This window comes from Leuciscus leuciscus (genome assembly GCF_965113295.1).
Source record: "Leuciscus leuciscus genome assembly, chromosome: 18".
NCBI lineage: Eukaryota > Metazoa > Chordata > Actinopteri > Cypriniformes > Leuciscidae > Leuciscus > Leuciscus leuciscus.
In genome coordinates this window covers 15474877-15495766 of record NC_138742.1, presented here as the reverse complement: position 1 = coordinate 15495766, position 20890 = coordinate 15474877, and the positions used below count along the sequence as shown (strand labels likewise).

Below are 20890 nucleotides of genomic sequence, written 5' to 3'. Positions count from 1 at the left end.
ATGAGGAAACATGTGCTATTACTTTTCTTAACAAACTTAAGATTTTTGGCTGGTAGATAATAAAATGGGTGAAACATTTAATGGATTTACACTGAAGGAGGGACTTTGTTGCATCAAAGGTTTTTATTTACAATATATTTTTGCAGCATTGAGCACTGATACCAATCACAGACTGGTCTGTTGAGCAATACAATGACAGGTCAGAAACATTTAAATAAGTAACTGGCGTAAAAAAATTTTTTTTTTAAATACTCAGGAACGCTAAAAACGTTTGTTTTGTTTTGCCTGAATTTACTGAGTTCTGCACTCACATATAGTCTGATTATAACCAATAAGATGCAAAAACGATATAAACTGCTGATCAAACGTTTGGGGTCGGTAAGATTTTATGTTTTTGAAAGAAGTAAAACAAATACAGTTAAACATGCAGAAATACAGTAAAACATTATACAGTAAAAAATATAGTAAAACACTGAACTGTGAAATATATTATTGCAATTTGATATAACTTCTATTTGAATATTTTTTTAAATGTAACTTATTCCTGTGATGCAAAACTGGATTTTCAGCATCATTACGTAAACCAGTCTTCAGTGTCACATGATCCTTCAGAAATCATGATGAAACTTTTCTTATCAATTTTGAAGAATTATAAAAGAACAGCATTTATTTGAAATAGAAATCTTTTGTAATCATTTACAAATGTTTTACAGTCACTTTTGATCAATTTAATGCATCCTTGCTGAATAAAAGTATTAATTAAAAAAAATGTTTACTGACCCCAAACTTTTGATTGGTAGACAACTTTATCAATCATAACAATTGTGATTTTTGTCATAATCACGAAGGATGAAGCCCTACTGACAGGCACACTCACATTTGTGTAGTTTTAATACATTTCTTGGATAAGTTATCACCTGTAAAAAAAAAATTGCATATCTGATTCAAGGGGAAGCTAATTATTAATGTTGAAAGTAAATGGCGGCAATCACTTTAGTGTAGGACGGCTGATTATTTTACCACACTTGGCCTGTCTGTGGGTGTTGAGCCATGAAAACGGAGCTGGTGTCCCCATTAGGCTCATGCAGGTCCGCCATTGAGAGCAGTTCAAAGTAAGTGCCTGAGGAGTATTTGTCCCGTTTCTGCTCCTGCGTGGTGCTCCAGCTCTACAAAGAGTTTGTGTGTTCTCTCTTTCACCCATGGCTGAGTCACTGTCTGAGCAGCTTGGCTGGTAGTTCTGCACGCCCTCCGTAGAGGACTGTGGCCCTGCAGGCCAGCACTGCTCCTGCCCTGGCCAACCACTCACACAGACCCTCCCACTGATTTCACACATTTCCTTTTAATGAGCTTTATGGTGAATCTCACGAAAACATTTCCAGATCATTTTTGACAGCAAAAATTTTTTTTTTTAAATTAAATAAAATTACATTACATTTTCCATAAAGAATATAATAGAATACTATTTTAATATTTTAATGACAACAATTGTTGATGAACAAATAATTCTAAGATATTTTCTATGACATTTTCTTCCACTTCCCAAAAGTTCACTGTATAATTGTAATATTATTTTGTATATATTATAATATATATATTTATAGATTTTATTATATTATTATTAAAATGACTAGCATTATCAAAATTTAAAAAAGTCATTACTGTAATGCAAAAAAATGATTAAAAAAAAATCTCAAAAATTGTACATCCAGAATCACTGTTGTACTTTTTTTTCTAAATGGTAATTATCATTCATTTGTCATTACTGCAATACAGTATTTTTGGTCACACTTTAGATTAGGGTCCAAATCTCTCTATTAACTAATATTAACTACGACTTATTCCTCGATAAACTCTCAATTACTGCTTATTAATAGTTAGTAAGGTAGTTATTAAGTTTAGGTATTGGGTAGGACTGAGGGATGTAGAATATGGTCATGCAGAATAAGGCATTAATATGTGCTTTATAAGTACTAATAAACAGCCAATATCCTAGTAATATGCATTATAATAAGCAACTAGTTAATAGGGAGAATTGAACCCTAAACTAAAGTGTTACCGTATTTTTTAAAATGTAAATCATCAAATTAAAGGGAGTACAACAAATACAAGTATGTTACTTTATTGATCTTTGAATTACAGTAAAAAAAATTATCTTTTTTGCATTATGATAATGAGAGATTAGGGAGGGTTGTGCTTAATTGTGCTGAAAAGTATGTGCCAATACAAAAATGCAACAAAAATCAAGGTTGATTTTCTTCAAGCACACCATTTTTTCCCCAATTTTTCCCTTTAGTTTTGGTGTAAAATGTGAACTGAACATATTCTAGAAAGATTTGTGAGATTCACACATTTAATCTGTAGATCAGCGTGAAAGTGCAACCTCTTCACACAAGAACATCACTAAGCACCCGTCTTAATTACAGCCATTTAAGAGTCTTTTAGTGACCTGACCTATTTAAAAGTCTGTTGAGGCAATTTCCGTGGATTTTCCTCCTCCCATTCACTCTGTGGAAAAAGCCACCGTCTCGCGGTGTGATTAGATCAGTGCAAAAATCACCTTCATCACAGGTCACTGCAATTAGATATTCATTATTCATGGTGGCGAGATGATCTGGTAATACATTTACAGCTCACATTTTAATCTCATCTGCACACCAAAGCAATGAATATGCAAATCAGCAGCGGGGTGATCTGGAGGTTTGCTGTCTTGCAGCTATCTTTACTGTCTTTCTGATTTGTTTAGACAAGTAACACACAGATCATGCTTCAATGATAATGAAGAAAATTAATTTGAGACGCATGATATGATTAAGGAGTTTTGAGATCCTAAAGTAAAACCTCCTACTTACGCCTCATGCAGGAACTGGGTAATCTGAAGAAGACATGCAAGCACCAGTTTTGTGTATCTCTTAATTTGAGGTTAGAAAGGTGTCACTTTGTATTGTATGCATATTTGCTGTCATGCCCGCAGCTTCAAATGAAGCTAATTAGGTGTTTATATGGTAATGAGCTGACTCAGTACTGGCCTTGAAAACGATCATTCTGACACTTTTTCCCAAAAAACATATTGATGTCTAAAACTCCTGCATATAATTAGGCAAAGATAAAAGACAAATATGGCACAGAATATGTGAAATGCACTCTTTCTATTTTATTTATATTTTTCTATGAATTTGTTCTATTTTTTGGTAAAGAACATCCAAGGCTAAAGTGATATGTATAGTTGACTTTCAACAAAATAAGCGCCATATTTCATAGTTGAACTCATGCAGGATTCGGCAGGAGCTCAATCAGTCTTATCTCTCCAATCTCTCACACACACACACACACACACACACACACACACACACACACACACACACACACACACACACACACACTACATCAATGCACAAGGCTGCCGAGTCAACAGAAATCAAAAGAAAGATAGGAAAGACTGTGAATAAGTTATGAGGTCAGACCCTGTAAACTTCTGAACTCTTTCACAGTCTTTCCTACCTTCCTTTTTTGATTTCCAATACATTTTAAAGGTGGAATGTGTCATTATTGGAATATTCAGGCCATTCCCAACTTAATGTCTGTATGAAGTGCTTAAGTTGTTGTTGAATACCACAACAAATAATAACAATAGATTTGACTCTAGTTAGTTATCTATGTGAGCATACTGGGAAGGGACATGGAAAGGATGTGACATAACTTTCCAAAAAAAAAAAAAAAAGGCCCAGTGTTTGATGGTGCTCTGCTTTGTGTCTGACAGGCTGATGAGGTCTTTACCTCACTTACCCTTAATCTTAACCTTACTGAGCCTGTAAGGCTGATCAGTCCTTCAGGAACAAAGCAGGGCACTTTGCGTACATCCACCTACAGGAATTATGGCAGTAACACATAACCAGAAGTTTCTCCACCTAGAAAAAGTGATGAGGATCAAGCTCCAAAAAGAAAAAAGCACCATAAGGGGCCATTCACACAAAGCACGTTTTTGTATTCCTCAGCACTGCTATTCCATTTTCCATTGTAAACATGAGCTAGACGGAGAGGGGCTCGCACATAACACGCCATTCTAAAATATCACGCTCAAGGTAGTTATTCAACTAGTAATTAAAGACCTTGCAGTCTTTTTCCATTTCACTGCCCTGTGTGAATGGCTCCTAAAAGTAGTCCAGATGACCAATGCGCTATATTCCAAGTGCTTTATTGATCACTGTATTTATCGTAAGCCATATGTTAGCGTTGTGTGAAAAAATAGGCTGAAATTTAAAGGGTAAGTTCACCCCCCCAAAAAAAAATTCTGTCATTATTTACTCAACCTCATGTCGTTTCGAACCTGTAAGATTTTCGTTCATCTTCGAAACACAAATTAAGATATTTTTGTTGAAATCTGAGATATTTCTGTCCCTCCATTGACAGTCCACGCAATTACCACTTTGACGCTTCGAAAAGTTCATAAAGAGATCGCAAAACTAATCCATATGAATTGAGTGGTTTAGTCCAAATTTTCTGAAGAGACACAATCTCTTTATAAGATGAACAGATTGAATTCTATAGGCTTTTATTCATTTATAAACTTTGATCACCGAACATAAACAGAAGCTCAACCTCACTGGTTCTTGCAGAAGCTCAAAGATGCTCAAACTAGTTTAGCTCATACTAAACAACTTCATGATCTCTTTATGCACTTTTTGAAGCATGAGAGCGGTGCTTAGACTGTCAATGGAGGGACAGAAAGCTCCTAGATTTCGAAAAAAAAATCTTGATTTGTGTTTCCGGAGATGAACGAAAGTCTTATGGGTTTGGAAAAACATGAGGGTGATTTAAATAATGACAGAATTTTCATTTTTGGGTGAACTACATTATTTCACAGAAATACGGACAAAATGTCCTTTTTTGGACAAACTTATTCTTTAAGATGAATATTCCTTTAACCTAGTCATGCCCACATTTGTTTCTCTCTTCTTCATTACCTCTTCAGCAACAGGAACAGGACCCCACCAACCTGTACATCTCCAATCTGCCTCTGTCTATGGATGAGCAAGAGTTAGAGAGCATGCTCAAGCCCTTCAGCCAGGTCATCTCCACACGCATCTTACGAGATGCAAACGGCACCAGCCGAGGAGTGGGTTTCGCCAGGTACGCCTGACCACCTCTCACGCATATAACCCGACATAATCATCATTAATATTCCATTAATAATACATTTGCAATTACTCTGTTAGGATGGAATCGACTGAAAAATGTGAGGCCATCATTCAACATTTTAATGGCAAATACATCAAGACTCCTCCTGGAGTAGCAGGTACTGCGTTACGGTAGTTTTCATATTGAGGATTGTATGGTTACGACAGATAAATAATGACTAATGTTTTGACTAAGTGCCTATAGAACCCTTGCTGTGTAAATTTGCGGACGGGGGACAGAAGAAACGTCAGAATCAGGGGAAATACCATCTAAATGGGCGGCAGTGGCCAAGAGAGGGCGAGACTGTGAGAGAGATGATTTTCTCAGCTTTTTCATGTTGATGTAAATCATTCTGTAGTCCAAGTCTTAAATCGACTGCCTCTCTCTTGTTTTCTCACACATACAGGGCGGGATGACGCTAACATATGATCCTACTCCTGCTTTACAAAATGGGTGGGTTCTGAAACTATTACTCAAGAAATGCTGTACTTTGTGCTTTCATTATGACACAACATGGTAAAAGCTCTTTTTTTTTAGAAAAAGAAAAAATGTGCGTGTTTGTCGCCCCCTGCAGGTTTTATTCCCCTTCCTACAGCATCGCTCCTAACAGAATTATTGCTCAGACTTCTATCTCTCCCTACATGCATTCACCTCTATCCACCTACCAGGTACTGTTTCTTTTTGCAGGAGCTATATTACTGATTTGCTTAATATGTATATTTGTAGTATAGTTTAAAGGAATAGTTCACCCAAAAATGAAACCTGTAATTCCAAACCCGTACTTTTTTCTTTCATCAAGTGCAAAAATAGACATTCTTGAAGAACAGTTACTAAATAAAACAGCTGTAAAGTAAAAAAAAAAAAAAAACACCATAAAAATAGTGCATACGACTCACGCTCTATTCTAAGTCTTTTGACAATATGAAAAATAATTGATGGTTAAGACATTTAAGTTGTTATTTACTGAAAAATCTTGATATCCACCCTAGCTTATTAGGTATAAATCATTATAGATCTGAATTATATAGAATAAGGACCCAAATCTAAAGTATATTCTTTTAATTGCAGGTACACAATCCCTCCTGGATACATCACCAGTCTTACCTCATGCAGCCCACAGTAAGTTGCAGTTAAACTGCTGCTCCATTTCCTAAAGCACCTTTCTGTACCTGTCTAACTTCTTTTCTCTCCTGTGCACAGGGGACCGTCCTCACGCCTTCAGTGGACCACACCATGACCATCCAGCCCACTGCCATATTAGGGCCTCTCACACAGCAGATCAGCCATCTAACCCTGGGCAGCACAGGCACGGTACGTCCGCCACAGATGCACACAGAGATATTACAAATGTTTTTTTAAAAAAGCATTTAATTTTTTTGCATTTAGTTTATTATTTTTTATTTGTAATCCATTTTTTCAATTTAATTTCGGTTTTCATTGTGAATTTTAGTTTCAATGTGAAGTTTCACATTATTTTTTATTTATTTTAGTTTTTATTATTTTAGAGCTACCAAAGTTAATGCTAACTGGTATAATTTATAATATTTAACTGCGTTAAATTTCTCAGGACATGTTTTATAATATTACCTTGTATCAGAATCTAAAACTAAGATTCAATTGAGGCCATTTGTATTTTATTTTAGGTCGTTTTGGAGTAATGAAAATGTATTTTAAGTTTAGTAGTATTTTAAGTTTTCATAGTTTGTTAGTTTTAGAGCTGCTCTCTCTATACACACACACACACACACACACACATATATATATATATATATATATATATATATATATATATATATATATATATATATATATATATATCGATATTGCAAAATACAAAGTGCATATATAAATTTGGCTGCAATCCGCCTAAAAAAGTTTGACAGTATAATGTTAGCTCCGCCCACTCCCGTGATAATACTGAAATGTTTCTATATATAGGCTATGCATATTTGAACAATGAACTTAAAATATATTGTTTTTGTAAGGTATAATTGATGACGGGCATTTAATTTTTATAAAAATACCCGAGGTCGTAAAGCGGCCACGGCGCTAAGTGGAGTGTGCATAGTTTTTTAATAATTCAACGGCCCGGAGTCAATTATTCCCCTTATACTACGGTTACCACACCTCAAAACATTGTTCATATGACGTATTTCAAGATGTTTGTCAGGTTTTTGTCCTTATATACTTTTGTTTGTAGGACTAATTTCTTACGCATCTAATCCCAAGCCTCCGCTGTTAATTCCAAAATGTAATTTTAGAGCTTATAAGGGAGGTTTGAGAAAATGCAGTTATTAATACAGTTAATAGAGAGAGAGAGAGAGAGAGAGAGAGATTAAGCATATGTGAATTACCTGAGTCTGTGTCTCTCAACAGTGTTCAGCAGCACTAATACTAATAGCGGAACTGTATGTTTATCTGCTCCAAGAACAGTGCTGTTATTACCTCACTAGTGAGAAATTCGCGTAGCTTTTAAGTTGTCAAAATATTTTACTGATAAAATTGTCAGAGCAGCGCTGACAACACATTTCTGTGCGAGTGCATGTCCGTACTGAATGTGTGCGTTTGAGTGGTACACAATAAAGAGAGAGAGCAGGAGAAAGAGAGTAGGCTGTATGCTTTCCGTACATTATAAAATGTGATTTTGTGGCAAAAAACATGTAAATAATTTGTGGTTTTTATCCCATTGTTTACTACATTTATTTGCTTGGTCAGTGTCGTTGTGGGTTTTAGTTTTTTTGCTGTTGTAGGCTGTAAGGACCTTTGAAATAATTGAAATCATTTGGCGAAGTGATTTGGAACTGTAATGCGGTCAAGACCTGCCTGGAACTACTTTAGCTGTGCGTTTCCCTGAAAATAATTGCACACCTTAGAGTGTTCGTCAACCAATCAGATTCAAGCATTCAACAGCCCTGTAGTATAAATACATATAATCAACATTTGTAAACGAGTAGTTAATTATTTCTCTTTCATTTTTAATTATGCTGTTCGCAATGCTTCATGGGATTGTAGTTCTTTCCCTCACACAAACCGTTAAGCACAGTCTTGTACCTTATTTCCTCTAATATCGTGCAGCCCTAATTCGTTTTTAGTTAATTTAGTTAACAAAAATGTTTTTGTTTAGTTGTCCTAAACGATAGTAACACTTACCCTACTCTAATACCCATTGTATTTAAAGTGTTACAATCAAGTCTTTTAACTCCTGCCATGACCAAGTAAATCTAGTAAACCCTAAGAATAAAGAATAACAGGAATTATGCAAAACCATATGAACCAGTTTTTCATCTACCTAAAATATTCCCCTTATGTGTGCTGTGTGTGGTTATCACACATTTGTCAATGTGTGTCCATCTGTTCTCAGTATATGCCTGCAAACACAGCTATGCAAGGGACCTACATACCACAATATGCCCAAGTGCCTCCTTCAAGCATTACAGCTGAGGTACGAAACCCTTGCATGCTGAATTATTCTAAGTGTTTGAAAGCTTGAATCACTGCGATGGATTGTCAGTAATGTTGACCTTATGCCACTGCAGGAAAATAGCGTCCAACAGCAGCAGGTTGCCATAGAGACACCCACAGACCACACAACATACTCCTACCAGCATGGCAAGTGAAGAGGAGGTGGGCTACTTCCTGTTGCTTTGGAAATGCTGTGGTCTGTAATGGAAAGAGAAAAAAAAACAATGTTTACCCACAAAATAATTTGTTAATAATATTGGCGTATCCAAACAAATTATGAAATCAATTCTTCTGAACTAGACGGATGAGTAATGAGTAGATGTTTTGTCTTTTTATATGCTTCTATTCTGACTGTATGATATTTCTTTCTCTCCTTTTAGTACATTCATAGGAAGGATGGAGGACTTTGGATACAGAACCACCTCTCTTGACATGAAAAGAAATGGATATTGTGGAAAGGAACTGAGAACCGTGTCTCTTTCCAATTGAAGAAAGCAGACATTTTTTGCGACTTTTTTTTGCGACTTTTTCTTGGAGAAGGCCAACCGATAATGAAGCTAAACCTATTTTTAGTAAGTGAAAGACTTGGGTGGAGAAAGCTATGACTACAAGATGTCATAAAAGCAAAGTAAGCTTTTTTTTAACACAAAGACTCACACACACGCACACACACTCCAACACACTTTGAGAAATATTTTTCTGCAACTTTATTTTCTAAAACATTCTGCAAAGCCAGAATGAAACAACTACGATGTTACAGCACCATGTGTCATTTTAATTTGTTTTTATGTTTTTGTAAAATTATTCAAAGATTTTGTTGACTGCTTTTGAACTGTCTGCTGCAAAATGGGGGATTTTGTACATATAAAAAAAAAAAAAAAAAGAGTTTTTGCAAAGATCTTGCTGCATTTTTCTTGAATATCGATTTAAGGAAATCCAGAGGAACCTGCTGAAACCAGCAGCTAAGTTGTTTGAATAGATTTACTGAAAAATGTGCTGTATCGAAGAGTGTTGTAAATGCACTCACTGTTTCAAGCAAGTTTGCATCCAGTGAGACTAGACTGAATTCTGAAACCAAGACCTCATATCCCCTCACAACAAAAAACTGTCCTTTTTTCCTTCCAAAATGCTGCTTTATCTTGTAAGTTAGGTTATGCTCTGTTTAAATGTTGAGATTTATTTTTGTATTTGAAGAAACATTTTTTAAAGAAAATTTCAAAGAGAAGCTATTTGGATGATAAACTTTTTATGGCTTTGTTTTCATGTCAATGGTTCTGTCTTGCCTCTTCATACATATTGGTTATGTCTGTTCTTTTACCCATTGTAAAGAGTGCTCCACCAACTCTGTAATGTAGGCCTGTAAATTAATTTTTCTTGCCTTGGTGAGTGAGGAGTGTGTTCTTTGGGCTGTGTCCCCTGAGCTATAAAATGGCAATATAAAGAAAACCAAGAGAGTTCTTCCCTTATTAGTGGATCACACCCTGTTTCTTTCTGAAGTACAAGATTCTGAGACTGGAATAGTGATTGTGTTTTGCTCTGTGAACATATAAATCCAAGATGCTGAAATGTACATTTAAATTTGCTGACCATGGCAATAGTTCAGTGATGTATGAAATCAAATATAATACTATAAATCAGAATATATTAGCATAAAAGAAAGGCATATCCATTTTTAATGTAAGCGCGGGTGTGAACATTTTGTATCTTGAATGTGCGGATAGACGTCTCAATATGCCAGAAAATATCCTTTTCATGCCGTCTTTAAGATTTGCAAGAAATATGCTGCATAATAGGCCTATAATGTACGCATTTTTTGTTTCTAAAATTCGTCTGGCAAATTTACCCAGCGAGACTTTTTGGTCTTATCGGGTTGGGTAAAATTAGGCCTATTAATTTTCAGATGAACTGTGATGTTCATCTACCGATCAAAGTCCCCCTGTAGTCAAGTGGCTTTCGCACCGGATAGTTCTAAGAACCTAAGTTCACGTGCGCAAAATAAAATTGAGCCATATATTGTGAGGAAAAAATAACGAATGAATGAATAAAAAAAACAGGACATTTGTAGATACCCAACCCTGTCTTAACATCTTTAATATTTTTTGCTTTTTTGGTAGTCAAGTAAAATTTCATGTCTAAAGCACTTAAAACAGGAGTTTCTTAGATGATTCACAAAATCAAGAATTCATTTGACATTTTTCAGTTGTCATCTGATACACACATAACCTCAGGAATTTATTTCTGTTAAGATCTGTTCCACGTACAAAAACAGATAATAAAAGGTACAAAATGAGTATTAAATATGTCTTCAAATTTACCGTATAGTCACTGTATATACAATATTTGTCAATATCCTGCAGAATTTTTTTTTTAGAAACAGTTGCAAAAAATAGTTTTCTTTTACACAAAAGAACAGAGTAATGTCAAGTAAGAACAGAAAAAAGATGACGCTGCTGGGTTAAGCGCAGTCTGTCTATGAGATGACCAAAAATGTCAAGACTCCTCAAATAATCAAAGAGCAAATACTGATACAAATAAACTTATGCCTGTGATGACAGGACTCCATCTCAAACCATACTGAAGTCAAAAGCATTGCAGCACAAGAGCATTTCATCACCCCTAGAAAAAAGAACCACAAATCTGACTTGAATCTAAAAATAAATTGTCTTTCCAAAAACGCAGACAACCTTAAGACCTCTAATTGAGTCTTAGTTGCTTATTTCAAAGAAAATGAACTTAACAGTTAAATACCTCAAGTTTCTGTATAAAACAGGTATCAAATGTCACAAATTTTAAATGCTGTTTTTCATTATTACAAAACCACTGAGTGAGTCTGTGATTGTCATTTCCAGCTGTTTTACTAGTACTAGAGTGAAAGATATCAGCTTAAAACTCAATCATATTACTATAACATTTATGACTTCAGATGATTTGAGATCAAGCACACTCTCTGCCAAATAACAGAAACAAATCATTTGAATTCATCTAAAGACAGGCCTTATATTGACAGTAACTGCATATGAATGGTAGCACAAGAAAATATTGAAAATATGAAAATAACATCCTTCCATAGTCAAACAACATTAGCTGGCTAAGCAAAAGTATGTCAAGTTATAGGGAACTATAAAAGGGCAAACATCCACTGCCCTGACTCTTAAAGGCTGAGACTGTGTCCTTTAGATGCATGAGGGTTTCCCTTGTTTCATTTAGACAGCATAGAAATGAGCAGTGATTGAGGACATCCCATATTTGTCTCGGGGTTTCTGAAGTGCACAAGAGCCCTCATATCCATTCGACACATCAAAATAATGTTCTGTACACACACACACACAAATAGTGTCCAATCACAAGAGTTTCTGTTTCAGGATCTCCCATACCATTCGTCTTCTGAAATAGGGCATGTTTTTCTGTTTAAAAAAAAAAAGAATGAAATGTAAATTAAATGTCCATACACAAGTGTGACCAATAACATTTAGAACTCTATGCAAATTATACTCACCTGTGTGAATGTGATTGGTCGGTCTTTGGTGATGTATTCAGCGTATTTGCATGTGAACATTCCACAGTCACTTCCATTCATTTGCTGAGGGATCTCCTGAGCATTCAGGGAAATAAATCTTTCAGATGATCCTAGAGGTTTTTTCGGTCAATTTGAAACAATACAAGCCCTAAATGATGTTTATGTTCAAAAACTCACATTGCGCCTTTTACTCTTTAGAGTCCATTCTGAGGTATCCAAGTTCTGCCCTTTCTTGTCTTCACTTTCTTGTTTCAGATATTTTCTGAAATACAGAGGCACAGTTAAAGACACTTTTGACAATGTCTAGTCATGCATAATTCATTGTTTATTTCTTAATGGGTTATCATGGGATTTATTTAGAAATGGCACTTCTTGCAGTCCCGTTTCATCATCTAATCCTCCCCAGGCAGCACTCACAATAAAATCCTGCAGGCTTCGTCATTGTTTCCTCCCATAGAATCAAAGTAAGTGATGCTCTTCTTACGAAAATCCACCACCTATCAAAAAGGAAGAAATGAGAACAATTGAAAACAATCCCAAAAGACTTCACAGTAAATAGTCAGTTCATGTATTAAAGGGGTCCTACTATGCTTTTTCACTTTTTCAACTTTAGTTAATTTAATGTTGCTGTTTGAGCATAAAAAAGATCAAGGTTACAAAGCTCTAAGCCCACTCCAAAGGGAGATATTTTATTTAAGAGAATCCACTTTCCAAGAACTACAACGAACGACTTTAGACTATAATGCATTTTTTCAGGATTTTATGAAGTCACAAATGTTACTCATTTAAATAATCTCCACCCACAGAATACACAACAAAGGAGACGAGGCCTGGCTGAGCTGCATTAGAGAAGAAAATGTCAAAGAGACACTTTTATTACACCGTTTGAAAAACTCATTTGTTTGACCTTTCTAAGGCTGACAAACTTAGTGGTTAGAATTTATTTTAAACACTGTCCCTGAACATTATAATCCCAACGTTTATCTGTGTGCTGCACATTTTATGGAGAACAGCTTCCAGAACCTAAGAGAGTACAATGCAGACTACACACAAAAGCTTCTCCTGTAATGGAGCAGTTCCCACTTTATCGGGACAATCTATTGTTTGTGGAACATAACTTGTAAGTAAGTATGTCTTATTATTTCTATTTGCATTTTCAATTAACAGTTCCAATTATAAGTTTTATGTTGTTGCTACGATGTAAACAAAAGGCAAAGCTTTGCCTCCGCTCGCCTGCTAGCCAACATGTTGTGTTTACTGTAACTTTTGTAAGCTCTCGCTGTTGTAAGGCTGTTCACCACCCCTTAGGAAAATTAACCATGGTTTTGAGATCGATTACTGTTTGTATTACCATAGTTTTCTGACAAGTATCATGATAAAATGGTGTATAACTTCGTATCTAAAATGTATAAGAAAAAAACCGGAAAAAACCCCCCATACCACTCTGAAATGTCCTGTGAAATTCGTGCTTGCTATGTCAGTGCATGAAACCCATTCTGCATGATCCTCTTGTTTGTTAACATTAAGTCTGAATCAGACTTGAATTGGTTTGAAATTGACACCTTCCTTAATATTTACATCTGAGTAGAGCTTGTGGTTATGGTAAAGGGCATGACATTTCCCGAACACGTGCTAAGCGCTGCCAATCACAACACACTGGGCCAGCTAACCAATCACAGCACATTTCCTATTTCAGAAGGAGGGGCTTCATCGAAACAGGAAATAAATGTCACGTTCGGGCCAGACTGGTGAGAGAGGTGCTGTAATAATGTAAAATATGTAAAAAATGTGTTTGTTGAACAATCAAGCATGAAAACATATTCTAGTACACCCCAAAAACAAAATCAAGACTTCATAAAAGGGCATAATAGGACCACTTTAAACTCATTGAAATGTATTACAATACTATTCTGAATAACTTGTCAATGTCAGGAAAGAAAGCAATCCTAATGCAATGCATCTTCCATGCACAAGTCCTCAGTGTGACCTTGGTGCTGGTTAGCTACTTACAGACAAGCACCAGTGCACCCCCAGGTGGACAGGCACCAGAATGATATCTACAGAAAAGATGTCCACTTTCTTAGTCCAGCGGCGGACAGCAGAGTAACCGGAGCTACGCAGCTTGGGATAAAAAAAGGTGTTGAAGGTGTAAGCGGAGGGCAGGTTGGGCTGTTTACTGCGCTCCACAAGCAGGTTCATATAGAAATTAATAACCTGAAATGGAGAAAATATATCAGTCAGGCACTCAAATCTTGAGACATCTTCAGCCACTGGAAAACTCATAAGTTTTGATAATTACGTAAAAAGATTCTTTTCAGAATCCATTTTAAAATACTACTGGAATTTACTGACAGGCTTGTACAGAAACCTGAATGATATAGCAAAGCTCTGACCTCATCATTGAGCCAGTTGAGGTGGCTGAGGGTCTGCAGGTCCTTCCTGGTGATGGTGAGGCGGAAGCCCTCGCTGAGAACCTCATCTTGACTGCCGCCTCTCAGAGCTCTGCTCACCTCCTTCTCCATGTCCTGTGAACATCACAAACAGGAAACCTCACTCAAGAACATTCCTGCACTGCACACTTCTCCAAACTAGGGTTTGTGAGTTGATGAAAAGCAGTAAGTTGAGTTGTGAGTTGAAAGTAAAACAATTTTACATTTTTAAAATAAAAATAGAACACATACATTTTTTTTTTTTAATTAAAAAATATACACAGAAAGATTAACCATTTTATTTGTTTAATTTCATCTGACCATTACATGACATCAGAGAACTGTAAACATGAGAATGTGATGTTAAATTATTGAAATATTTAATGCATGTATTGCATTTCTGCTGTAATGCATTTCAAGTCAGATAAAAATTTACATTACAGCCTCAAACTTTATGATGATTATTAGTCAGTTAAAAAACTGATAAACTGTCATGATCAAACATCTGAGATTAATCACACTGAGAATCAGTTTTTTTTCTCCATTCTGACAAAGTTTTAGAATTATGAAAAATGTAATATTCCTATTATTATTGCATAATAATTATAAATAACACAATAATAAAGAAAAAATAAGTTTGCACTCAAAAAACGTTATTGAGATTATAAAGTTCCTATAACTATGTTTAAAAAAAAATTAGATTAAATGAAGTCATATTTAAATTCTTTGTAATATTTCAACAGCACTAACCAAATTGCATGCAAATGTGTAATGCTGACAATGTGAACATTGTGCACAAGATCAAGACCGTTCTCTAATAACAAAACAAGTTTATCTTTGAAACATTTTTAAATCAAGCTGAATAACATTTTGGAGAAAGACAAATGCTAAAAACCAAACATTTTTGTTTTGCAGAAAGACAAATGCAACATTTTCACTAATAGTCTCGGACCAGACTGAAACTGATGAACTTGAAGGGAAAGTTCACCCAAACATTGAAAATGCTGTCATCATGTCATTTCAAACCTGTAGGACTTCTGTAGAACATAAAATAAGAGATTCTGAAAAATGCAACAAATGTTTTTTGCCCATACAATGGAAGTCAATGATAACCAAAACAGTTTGGTTACAGACATTCTTCACAACATCTACTTTTGTGTTCTGCAGTAGACAATAAGGGCCTTTCACACTGGCAGTTTAGTTCAAACCAGAAAATGGTTTGCATGAAAAATTGCTAATGTGAAAGCTGTCATGCGGACCTGGGCGCGCACCGGGGTACCGAACACGAGACTTTGGTTTGGTTGGTTGCATTGGAACTACAGCACGATTGACGTGAATGTGAAAGCAACTCGGACTCGAGTGAGCACGTTCAGGAAGTAAAATATAATTTAGCCACCGCCGACGTCATCAACAAAACATGTAGGAGACGACAATGGTGATGATGAATATGGGATACGAGTGAGTGAGCAGGCAATGTAATTGTGCAGAGTGAGTAAGTGCAATCAGAGCAGCAAATGAATGGTTCGCAGTCAGCTTTCTCCTCAAAAGAGCCAGTTCGCAAGCGGCAGAAAGCCACCTTTATGTGACGCACATACAGTAGACACAAGTGTCGTGCACACTGCTGCGTATATTAGCACCAAATTAATAAAGTCACAATATATTGACCCGAGATTGTTTCCTATCATGCACCATGCATGTTCGAGATGACGTAAAATCACAAATAAAAATTGTTCAATAGAATAAAGTAGGGATGGGCATTCGTAAATGTTTCCATTTCTAGTACTAATAGATCTCAAAAACACGTACTCCAGAGCAAGATTTGTGTGGGGGGGGCGGGGCATTTCCATCAAGGTGATAATGATATTTTATTTAAAACACTGTTACAAAAATTAATGTTGACAATAAATATATTACAAGTAAATGTCTATCAAAAAATGGAAATATGACTAGAAAAATAACACTGATAGATTATCAATAACACGTGTATTTGAGTGACCAGTGTGAAAACCCCCTAAGTTATACAGGTTTGAAACGACATGAGGGTGAGTAAATTATAAAAATGTTCAGCTATCCCTTTAGGAGCACTTACCTCTGTTAACTCTGGGAATTCTCGCTCCTCTTTAACAGGCTGAGGCTCTTTGATAACTGCTGCAACAGGAACCTCCTTCTCTAGAGGGACTCGAACTTTCAGCTCAACACTCGCTGGGATGGCTCGACCCTCTCCAGAGAGACGCTGATTATGCAAATGAAAGCATGAGTGGGCTTGTCATATAAAATGCAGGTGTAAAATGAGGGGAAACGGACTCACCTGGCGCAAGAGCTGAGAGGCCAGAGCCTCCTGCTCTTCAATCAACCTCCGTCGCTCCCGAGCTCGAGAGTCATAGAGGCTAGTCCTGAAAATAAACACAAAGATGGCCGATATCAGAAGCTATTTATTTCCACAAACTAAAGCAAAGAGACTTGTACATATTAGATAAAAGATAACAAGTACTCACAGTTCTTTGATCCACAGTTCAGCCTGGAAGCACGGCACACTAGAAAGAGTAAGAAGGGGTTATGTAAAGAAAAAAAGAAATAGAGATCAAAGGTAAACTCAAAATGTTCTCTTACCTCGAGCTCTCAGGCTTCTTGCCCTGTTGCTCCTTTACAAAAATGACTGAATCTCCATCGTGAGCTAAAGAAAGTGAAACAACACATTACGCTAACCTTTAAGCCAGGATTACATTACAAACATGACAAAGAATGAAATGAGACTCACCTGATGACTGTGTGTCCTGAGAGGAGGTATCCTGAAGGGCAGCTGGTGATGGAGCTGAGGGAACAGCTGGTCTTTTAGTGCTGGGCTCAAGGTCATGGGCCCATAGCTGAGGCTCTGGAATGCTGGAGGCTGCACCAGGACTGGGCAGGGCACTGGAAGCCTGACTGGACCCAGGCTGGGGGCTTGGAGGCAGACTGGATAACCCGTAGGACGAAACACCAGCGCCAGAGCCTGCTGGAGAGGCACATTGAAGAAAACTTCGACTGGACGACAGGAAGCTGGAGCTGAAACAAGACCAAATGTTTCACCATAAGCGAGAGAACCCATTTGAAACTAATATTAAAGGAATAGTTCGTCCAAAAATGAAAATTCTGTCATCAGTTACTCACCCTCATGTCATTCCAAACCCATAAGGGTTTCATTTATTTTTTTAAATATCCATTGAAAGTCCACCTAAACAGGTAAAACGGAAGATCAAACATGCTTGCTTTATGAGTGACAACCAATAAGGTTTGTTCTCACGTCAAGCAAGCATGTTTGAACTTCCAAAAGAACCACTGAGGTTTGTTGCAAGCAAGCATGCACGATTGAACTTGTGTTTACCAAATTTGATGAGCTTTCTTTATGCATTGAGCAATGTTTATATGTGAATAAAAGCCTCAATTAAATCTATCAATCGACACGTCAAAAGACTTTAGGATTAGCTTGATTCATTTGGATTTCTTTTACGATGTCTTACAATTTCTCTACGAACTTTTTAACGAGTGATCGATTCGGTTGCATGGACTTTCAATGGATGGACAAAAAGGATGAGAGGATATAAAAAAAAAACTAAATGTGTGTTCTAAAGGTAAGTAACTGACGGTAGAATTTGTATTTTTGGGTGAACTAACCTTTTAAGCAGATCAGGTTTAGACACTGACAAAGAAAACACTTTGTACAGTAATTTGACACAGATACTTACAAATCTCGATGCGAGCGAATGCTGGAGTGAGAACTTCCATCGTGAAGGAAGGTCGACTGGCCACTGGACACCACGGCTAAGAGCTGCCTGTAAACTTCCTTTTCCTCCTCACACACAGACTAAAAAAACACAGATAAAAACAGTGAAAGCAAAGTCTAATTAATGCTGCCAATTTGGAAGGAGAAAAAGCAAAAAAAACAAAACAAAAAAAACCACATCACAACTTCTGTTTTATTCTGATCAACGAAATATTTTGTTTATTAAACAAACCAGTACAATGATTTTCTAACCTCTTGTGCTGTACAGCGGACTCTGGTCCGGAGGAGACGGTTTGAGCTGCCATGTGAAGGACTCTGAACCACTCGAATGGGAAAGGTCTTCTCATACAGGCTGGTATAAGTGGCTTTTCCTGAACTGGTCTCCGCAGATGACAGCAAGCTACAACAAAAACAAACTTTCTTTCAGCTTCATAACCTCGCATTTATTACACTTTCAAACCAGAGAAATAATATTTATCACAATAAAACATTAAACAACAAACAGTATTATTTAATCATGTTTTTAATTTCTAACAAAAATGTTATATTTATTTTGGGTGACTATTTTTAATTCAAACATTTTAAATCGTTTTTTATTTATTTAAGGTGACCTGTGTGGTCGATGGTACAGGGACCTGCCCAAGCGGGGAGAGGGAGATGGTTTTGTCGTGGAGGCAGCAGGTAAATTAACCGAGTGACCGTTAGCTTTGTGTGTCTCGTGGGATGGATGGTCCATACAAACTTGTCTTCTGTTTATTTTTGATATGGTTACTGACTGTTCCGTCCTTAAGGAGTCTGTAAAAACAAAAAAGATAGTATATATCAGTATATGTAATATGCAGAGAGAAAAATAACTACCTAAATGCAAAAACAAAGAGAAAATATTTTATTCTTACCAGATTTTGTGACGGTCTTCCACTCAACTGAACTAGATGGAGCCACAAATGTGTTGGATGATGGAGCCTCAAGTATATCACATGACCGATCCCCAAACTTTAAGGAAAAACAGAAATAAAAACATTAAAATATATAGTATAGATAAAATGCATTAGACAGCACAACCGCTGATGCTCTTCTGTTATACCTGTTCTCAGGGATATCACAAATGCAAACAAAACCGATCTTGAGCAAACGAGTACCTTGTTTTCCACCCACAAAGATGCTGATGCAGCAGAATTGGCTGCGGGTTCTGGTGGTATTCCTGTTTGAGGTGGACCCGGTGATGCTGGCAGCATGTTCCTAGGGTTAGGTCTGACACTGTTCTTCACCCAAATCGCAACACTCGAACCATGGGTCTTCACTCCTTCGGCTGCATTTTTCACCGTATCCATAAAGTCTCCTAAAAACAAGTAACAAAAAAAAGTTCTTGGAATTGACATAACTCAGTTTTTATCATGTACTCAGAATAGTGTTAACTTTAGTTACCCATTCTGAATTTCTTCACCGCCCTCTCCTCCTCCTGATCAACTGCATCTCCATCATCCAAACTATATAGAAACAATTGAGACATAAGTAACAGAATGTGTTTTATTATAATAAAGTATGTAATACATATAAAAAATATATGTAATTATAAATATTTATACAAAAACAAGTTATAAACGTAAATAGTTTAATAGTTTACTAAATTCTACTCGTAATATTAACTTCATTAAGTTGCGAATTTTATTGAAGTAGCAAACGTTGTTTGTTTGAATATATGAATACATTGAATATATGAATACATATCGAAAATCTGTACATTACAAAAGAGGAAGGAAAACAGAAAATAAATAGTTTTCCAGGTGCTCGAGAAGCGCACGCGTTTCTGACGTCATCCTTTCAGAACAGTTGGCGCTTTAATGACCGAACCAAAACAATCTAACTTATGACTAAAAAACAAACATTTAAAACCTATACTTTTAGTGTAAGACCAAAAGATAATTAAATGACAATTCTTCTTGCACACGTAAGCAAATATCTTACAATTCTTTGAACACTATTTACCTGTCTATGGGTCTTTTTCTCCGTAATGTCCCGTCCTGATCCACTCTCACGGAACCGGCATGAACAGCACCAGCTGGAGCTCCGTTTCGCAGACTGGCGATTCCGGTTCCGATCCATTCGTAGAACTTATTAAACATGATGAAAGCCTGAAAGCCTTTATTTTAGCGGAATAAGTCCTCGGAGCTGTCAGCGCAGTCCCAAACGCGGGCTCCCTCTGCCCTTCATCCGCATGCCACTGCTAACCAGCTTTGTTAGATTAAAAGTAACTTAGCTGAATCCTTCACTTGAGCACGGCTGAACCAGTCCAGATAAACCCACACCGCTGACCGTTAGCCCAACCAGCTAACCAACTGCTAACGCGTGAGATTTCAGCCCAGCAATAATTATATCTGTGGTTAAGCGAGCTCCAACGTGTTGCCCGCGTGTTAGTATCTGCTGTGGGTATTTTATATTAACTAACTCGAATTTCTCAGAAACCGTAAGAGATACTGTGAATGAGATATTGAGTACACAAAGTTGCATTAACGCCTCCCGCTTCTTCCTTATTTAAAAGAAGAACAT

The 20890-nt window shown here is 36.6% G+C and overlaps 2 protein-coding genes across 3 annotated transcripts in view; one reads left to right on the top strand and one right to left on the bottom strand.

Annotated features, from left to right (window-relative positions):
* rbms2b (RNA binding motif, single stranded interacting protein 2b) overlaps positions 1 to 10083 on the top strand; it is a 28000-nt gene extending 17917 nt beyond the window's left edge. The window contains exons 5-14 of one of the 2 annotated variants that reach the window (XM_082144546.1): positions 4970 to 5127; positions 5214 to 5293; positions 5380 to 5480; positions 5582 to 5628; positions 5750 to 5843; positions 6244 to 6294; positions 6376 to 6486; positions 8537 to 8617; positions 8712 to 8799; positions 9018 to 10083. In XM_082144546.1, the coding sequence (XP_082000672.1) occupies positions 4970 to 5127; positions 5214 to 5293; positions 5380 to 5480; positions 5582 to 5628; positions 5750 to 5843; positions 6244 to 6294; positions 6376 to 6486; positions 8537 to 8617; positions 8712 to 8792 (804 nt within the window). In that variant the 3' untranslated portion in view covers positions 8793 to 8799; positions 9018 to 10083. Of the gene's footprint in view, positions 1 to 4969; positions 5128 to 5213; positions 5294 to 5370; positions 5481 to 5581; positions 5629 to 5749; positions 5844 to 6243; positions 6295 to 6375; positions 6487 to 8536; positions 8618 to 8711; positions 8800 to 9017 lie in introns of both variants that reach the window. The other variant, XM_082144545.1, reaches the window with a different exon arrangement.
* On the bottom strand, positions 9162 to 20890 carry senp1 (SUMO specific peptidase 1). The gene is made up of 18 exons (XM_082144544.1): positions 20330 to 20890; positions 19769 to 19830; positions 19483 to 19682; positions 19240 to 19336; positions 18955 to 19138; positions 18596 to 18743; positions 18306 to 18424; positions 17342 to 17625; positions 17194 to 17257; positions 17079 to 17117; positions 16892 to 16976; positions 16673 to 16816; positions 14548 to 14679; positions 14165 to 14368; positions 12572 to 12651; positions 12332 to 12416; positions 12134 to 12229; positions 9162 to 12041 (listed from the first exon to the last, which is right to left on the bottom strand). Exons 1-18 carry the CDS (start codon positions 20464 to 20466, stop codon positions 11979 to 11981), a joined length of 2223 nt encoding a protein of 740 aa, XP_082000670.1. The 5' UTR covers positions 20467 to 20890; the 3' UTR covers positions 9162 to 11978.